The sequence below is a fragment of the Chrysochloris asiatica genome, unplaced genomic scaffold (genome assembly GCF_000296735.1).
Source record: "Chrysochloris asiatica unplaced genomic scaffold, ChrAsi1.0 scaffold00046, whole genome shotgun sequence".
NCBI classification, from domain to species: Eukaryota; Metazoa; Chordata; class Mammalia; order Afrosoricida; family Chrysochloridae; genus Chrysochloris; species Chrysochloris asiatica.
Genome location: NW_006408564.1, coordinates 10,892,925 through 10,900,077, shown reverse-complemented (window position 1 = coordinate 10,900,077; position 7,153 = coordinate 10,892,925). Strand labels below are relative to the sequence as shown.

The 7,153-nt window shown below is 40.3% G+C and overlaps 1 protein-coding gene across 1 annotated transcript in view; it reads left to right on the top strand.

Moving 5' to 3' along the window:
• LOC102822436 (bis(5'-adenosyl)-triphosphatase-like) overlaps nucleotides 1-7,153 on the top strand; it is a 1,401,568-nt gene that overhangs the window by 976,316 nt on the left and 418,099 nt on the right. Inside the window, exon 2 of the mRNA XM_006862124.1 lies at nucleotides 4,207-4,352. Within this exon, the coding sequence (XP_006862186.1) occupies nucleotides 4,207-4,352 (146 nt within the window). The remainder of the gene's footprint in view (nucleotides 1-4,206; nucleotides 4,353-7,153) is intronic.

Below are 7,153 nucleotides of genomic sequence, written 5' to 3'. Positions count from 1 at the left end.
CCCACTGCCATTAGGTTGATTCTGACTCATAATGACACCTTATAAGGGTTTTCAAGACTAAATCTTTAAGGAAGCAGACAGCCTGAGTTTTCTCCAGTGGAGTAGCTAGTAGGGTTGAGCCACCAGCCTTTTCGTCAGCGGTCCAAAACTTATCCCACAACACTTGCAGGGCTCCTTTTAAGTAAATGATTGTTGTTTTCACTTTGTCTGTTTTTCAGAACTCAGAGGTGGCTGATAAAAGGGCCTGGTTTCTCATTTAGTTACCCATTTCAAAAATACTTACTTAGTGGCTTTGGTGTTCTAGGCAGTGGGGAAACAGCAGTAAACAAGACAAAGTCTTTGTTCTGTGATGTTTATGTTGTCACTGGGCTAAGTAGTAATCAAGCAGGGAAACTTCCAGCTGGTGGCAAGTGCTGCAGAAATCACTAAAATTGGTTGGTGTAACTGTTTGGCAGAAGTCCTGGTGTGGCGCTATGGGCTAATGCATCAGACTGCAAAATTGTTTGAACTGCAAGGTCAGTGGTTCAAGCTCACCAGCTGCTCCTTGGAAACCCTGTACAGGGTTGCTATGGATCAGAATAACTAGATGGCACTTAACAACAACAATTGTTTGGCAATTTGTATTAGGTGGTCATAGGATGCTTCTTTGAAGTAGTTACTATGAGCCATTGAGTGACCTATAGGACAGTGTAGCAAAACCCCATATAGTTTCCTAGGCTGTAATCGTTATTAGGTCTTTTTTCCCTCAAGAATCACTGATGAGTTCAAATAGCTGATATTACATTTGGCAATCAGGTGCTTATCAACTGCACCACCAGAGTTCCCTCCCTTCAAGATAGTGGAATCTGAATTGGAATATGAATGATAAGAAAAATACAGCCATGAAAATCATCGGCAACTGATTTCTATGCATATCATATCATCAGGAGAGAGGCTCCATATCGGGGAAGGAACTTACTGTATTTTAAGAACAGAAAGCAGGAGAATGGGGCAGGTATGTAATACTGTGAGCCATGTGGAGAGCAAAGAGGTCCAGGAGGTAGTTAGGCAGTGGCCAGGATATGAACAATGGAAGGGCTAAGTACTGTCCTGTTCTGGGTCCAAAAGAACTAAGGGAAGATGATTATTCTTGTACTTTTGAGGCCAATTTAGTGCCTGGAACAGCTCAAGGGGGGTGTTGGGTAGACAGTCTGCTGCTGGACAGCGTAACCACTCACAGAACGTCCAGGAGCAACAGAACCTGTGTGATCCAGAATGATATAACTCCCTGTAAGTCCTATGTAATTTGTATGTTATCCCTGGCTACCAGAATGAACATAGACAATGATCAAACACATGAACACATGTCCAAGTAGGCACCCTTGAAAGTTTTTTCTGTCTTATGTTGTTATTATTTGCATAACATTTTGCCAATGTGTTATGAGTAGATAATTTTTTAAATGGTTGTGTTGTGGGGAATATAAATATCAGGACAATGTTTCTCAAATAGACTGGTGGAAAATAGTCACCTAAATGAGACTATGTTTAGCCAGTTTTGCTGTTTCATGACATGCCGTGTTATTATCATTAATGTTCAGTATAAGTCATCTCTGAAGAAAAGAAAGACTATCTCCTTCCATAAAATCAGCCATTGAAAACACTGTGGAGCACAGTTTTCCTCTAGCACATATGAGGCCACCATGAATTGGAGATGATTTGAGAGTAAACACTTTGGCTACAAGGAGCTCTGGTACTGTAATGGATAACTAGCTGAGCTGCTAACCACCAGGCCAGAAGTTCAAATCTATCAGCTGCTCCATGGGAGAAGGATAAGACGTTCTGTTCCCAAAAAGTTTTACAGCTTTGGAAACCCTATGTTGTTGTTAGGTGCTGTCGAGCCAGTACCAACTCACAGTGACCTTGTGCAAACAGAACGAAACACTGCCCGGTCCTATGCCATTGCTGATGCCAAGGTGCAAATCCATCTCACTGGGGGTCTTCCTCTTTTTATCTCTGCCCCTTCACTTTGCCAAGTATGATGTCCTTCTCCAGACACTGGTCCCTCTTGATAATATGTCTGATGACCATCCTGGCTTTTAAGGCTATACTTCTTATAACACAAATTTGTTGGTTCTTTTGGCAGTCCATGGACCTTTTAATATTCTCCTCCAACAGCATAACTCAAATGCACCAATTCTTCTATGGTCTTTATTCAATGTCTAAATTTCATTTGCATATGACATTACTGAAAATACCATGGCTTGGGTCAGGCACACCTTAGTCCTTAAATGGATGTCTTTGCTCTTGAACACTTTAAAGAGGTTTTATGCAGCCTAACGAAACCCTATACAGGGTCTCAATGAGTTGAAACTGACTCTAGCGTTCATAACCACTAACTACCAACCTACTTTGACTACAATTATATATAGATATAGATATCTAGATGTCCTTTTCATTAGGTATACATAGGGCAAAACATTTAACAGCCCCAGCCTTTTTGATGCAATTCCATAAACGTTTTGACTCATTAAACAGTGGTCAACCCAATTTCTAGCATTAGACAAGCATATGAAATTTTTGTTTTACATGGCACTGAAGAAAATTTTTTTTGTTTTTCTTAGTGATATGTCCAAAGTTACATTTGATTTAGAGATAGAAGTGTTCATTCTATCAGATTTTGTAGTAAGTCATTTAATAAAACATCTTTTTCTTTCCCACCTGGTTGCTGTGTGTAGACACAGCCTCGAACAGCAATTATGGATGTTGTTGGAAGCTTCCAAGGCTGTTATCTTGCTCTGGTTTGGGGAAGTCAGGGCCTAAGGGAGGGTAAAAATAAAAGCAGGAGGAGGAAGTTGAGGAAAGGTCCCATTTAACAAAGAAAGTACAATTGAGTGGGAGTGGAGGCTGGCAATCTACTAAAATGAAATGAAAGGAAATTCTTCATTTGTAAATGGTTCATTGACCCATAATAATAAAGCAGCCTTGCCAAAGAAGGATAATTATCTTTTTAAGTATCAGATGCCCTGTGGGTGAAGGCCTCCCTTCTCCTCTCTTGGAAAAATGAACTCAGATTAAATAAATGCCTCTTTACCTAGTTTACCATTGACAAGAATTTCCTGATTATAAGCAAAATTAATCAGTTTTTCCCTTTCTTTTTCCCCAACTTGCTTATGAAAATCAGGCACGCTTGCTCAGCTGAGGTCCCAGTATTTCCCTTTAGGGCCCTAGTTCTACCAAGTCTGTGATGGGCTAAGGCGGGTGATCTTCTGGTAGAACTAAGAATTGCAGAATTGTCTTTTTATTATGCCCCTTGGCGGCTTAACCCCAGGCAGAAGCATGTTCTTTAAAAAACAAAACAAGAAAAAAAAGTAGTACAGTGTTTTGTTTTTTCTTTCCTGCTGAGACTTGAAAGCTAATCAGATATTAATATGTGTGTGATGAGTTCAAATACAAAAAGGAACAGTGATATTAATTTGCTACCTCTAAGTGATCAACCTTACATCCTTTTTCTCTAGACTTTGTTTGCTCAGATCAATAATGTAAATATGATGATGTCTAATTCACAGAATGCATTAAGATGGTTCATTTGTATAAGGCTTTGCTTAAATTAATGATTTTCCTTCAAATGTCTTCTTGGCGTCTTAATAATCAGTCATAGATTGTCATAAATTGCTTAACCTCACTGCAGAACTCTTGGTTATAGATGAGGTTCAAGGAACATTTTCCAAATGTCTACAATTTAAAAAATAATAATAATAAAAGAAGTACTATTGTATTTCATTACCTATTTCTTTCATTTCTCTACAAAGATATTGTAATTAAATTTTCATAATGAAACCAAACAGCTTCTCCAGTTATTTCTCTAAGGTTTTGGCTAGGGTCAGGAGATAATGGTCCAGAATAGATCTCACCTCACGGCATAATAATCTCAACAAGACCCTTCAGTGTATCTATACTCTAATGTCCCTTTCTCTTGAAAAAAACAGCAAGACAAAAGTCTTCTGAGTACCACATGGTCTCCTTCAGAGTGCAGTTAATCCTATTTAGAACCTCTCTTTGAGCTCTTTGGAATTCAGTGCCTAATAAATATTTGTTTCTTCTTTCCTTCATTGTTGAGAGTTCAGGCCCTGAGCCAAGAGGATTCAATACTGTGAGTATAAACTGATCAGTAAGAGTACTGCCCAAAGCAAACACTGTGTGTGTGTGCCTTAACCGACCTCATGGCAGATGTCCTTGTGTGTCCACTACGGCCCGTGGAGCGTTTTCGAGACCTTCGTCCTGATGAAGTGGCCGATTTGTTTCAGGCCACTCAGAGAGTGGGGACAGTGGTGGAGCAGCATTTCCAAGGGACCTCTCTCACCTTCTCCATGCAGGTGAGTGTTTACATTGCTCCCAATTTTTCTTCCTTTTCAAAGTCTAGCATTGGGTTTACTGTTCCTTTGCATCTGCCATCTCACTGGGAGACAGTAACTGTGGTTGTTCTCATATTATATAATAGCAGAAAATTGTGTTACTGGTCCAGGGTAACCCAATTGTTCAGTGGTCCCAAGATGGCCTGAGATAGTCTCTGTAGCATTGTTTAGAAAGCAGATGGGAATCATGGACGTGTGATTTACTAGAACTGGGGCTCAGTTCTAGAATTGTTTATATTGCTCAGTTAAATGGTATGGGGAGGAAGATGAAGACTACTTTGGGACTTTGCTTGATAGAACACATTACTGTTTCATGTCCATGCCATGGTAAATCCCTCTTGTACACTGCACAGACTAAGCCTTCCTCTAGTTCCAGGGGAGAAGTGATGTGCAAGTTAGGTGGAGCCTTGCCTTCATAGGATTTGGCTTTTTTCTCCCTTTATTTAAGGAGCTCTGGTAGCGTAGTGGTTACAAATCAGGCTGCGAACCTTAAGGCCAGCAGTTTGAAACTACCAGCTGCTCCACGGGAGAAAGATGAGGCTTTCTGCTCCCGTCAAGATTTACAGCCTCGGAAACTCTGTACAGGGTCACTAGGGGTTGGAACCAATTCGATGGCACTTAACAACAACAACATTTCAAGCTTCAATGACTGATCATGGATTTGTTAGGAGCAAGATAGGCTGTTTGATTTGATGTTTGGTTGTTTGTTTGGAATTGTTCTTCTCTAATCCATGTGAGTAAAAGATATCACTATCACCAGAGATCTTTGACAGAGCTCAGGCAAGCATGCATCCAGGTGGTAGAAGTAGGTTTTGGTGGGTCATCAGCTGTGAGTATAGAATAAATTAATAGAACTATATCAACGGCCCATTTAAAGACACTGTGGAAAGAGCTGAGGCTGTCAACTCAACAATGAGTCAAAAGAATAGAGTTCTTTGTGGCTCTGAAATTTTCTGGTTCTGCAATAACCTCTTGGAAAGAAATAAATTGTGCTGTAATTTGGAACTTTGTACTTAGCATGGGATGTTTACCTTCCTTCCTTTGTCCCTAATTGCTCTCCATCATAGACTTCCAAAGAGACCAGATAAAGAAAGTCAGTATTTTTAAACTATAAAAAGTTCTAACTAAAAATGTTAATTTGCTTCTCAAAATGAAAAGAAAAAAAAAAAAAAGCTTTTCTGCCTTATCTGTGCTGAAAGTATCCAAACTTCCCCATAAAATACCATGCATGTGGTAGTGTGGGGGTGGGGGAGGAGATAAACCATATGAGTCACCTTGTTGTTGTTGTTGTTTAGTGCTGAGTTGGTTCCGACTCATAACAACCCTATTTAGGGTTTCCTAGGAGCAGCTAGTGAATTTGAACCACGGATTTTGCCATTCAAACCGACCTTGAATTGCATTGCTTATCCTGCAGCAGCGCAATTGAACTTTGGGCGGGTTTCTCTAGGTTATGCTGTGACTCCTGCATTTAGAAGGTTAAATGATGGCAAGTAAGTGAAGACATCTGTCAGTGTTTAATGAAAAACAGGAAGAAAAGTCCCATTTATAGGAAATGGTCTGTGCTAAGCTGTCTAACATGACTTACTAGGTCGCTAAATGCGTCAATATAAGGACTGCTATGTGCATAGCATTGACAGTGTACATTCATATATATTGTTGTTGTTGTTAAATTCTGAGTCAGTTCTGAGACATAAGGACTCTGTATAAGGTTTCCAAGGAGCAGCTGGTGTGTTTGAACTTGTGACTTGCAGTCCAGTGCTTATCCTGCAGCATCACACCAGGAGTCAACATTCATTCCATAGTTTGTAGGCACCTACAAATCCACATACAAATTGTTGCTGTTAATTGCTGCCAAATCCATTCCAACTCATGACAACTCTATGTTTGCAAATGAGAACTCTGTTCCACAGGGTTTTCAAAGCTGTGATTTTTTGGCAGGAGATGACCAGATCTGTCTCTTGAGGTGCCTCTGGTTGGGTTGGGACCTTTTAGCTAGTATTTGAGAGCTACACCATTTGTACCACCCAGGGACTCCTTTACCACGTATCCATACACCCACTGCCATGGGACAGAGTAGAACAGCTGAGAGTGTCTCAGACTATAAATCTTTATGGGATCAGATAGCACCGCCAGACTCCTTTGTTGTTTTGTTGCTGCTAGGCGCCCTTGAGTAGGTGTCCACTCATAGTGACCTTATACTCAACAGAAATACTACCCTTCCTGCACCATCCTCACAATTGTGGTCATGCTTGAGCCCATTTGTTGTTGTTAAGTGCCATCGAGTCAGCTGATAGGCTTAAGTCACCACCTTATGGTTAGCAACCCAGTGATTATCTTACAGTGCCACACCATTTAGTCCTATAGAAAAAAAAGAAACCTAAGTTTCACATAGCAATGATTTCCTCTAATAGTGTTTGACCTTATATTAGTGTATTCTGATTTCTTTTGTTTCTGATGCACGTCACAACTCATTAAGCAAACTTCATGACCCACTAAAATAGTTGATCTGAACAGCAAGGCCAGTGGTTCAGGCTCACCAGCCACTCCCTGGAAATCATATGCAAGGTTACTATGGATCAGAACTGACTCAATGGCACTTAACAGCAACAATGAATTGTAACTGCAGTTTTGTAAACCACTGACTGAAATTCACACTGCTAATTAATCGTGGTGGTGGTGTGCTGTAGAGTCAATTCCAACTCATAACAACCCTGTACAAGGTTTCCTAGTCTGTAAATCTTTACGGCAGCAGAAAGCATCAT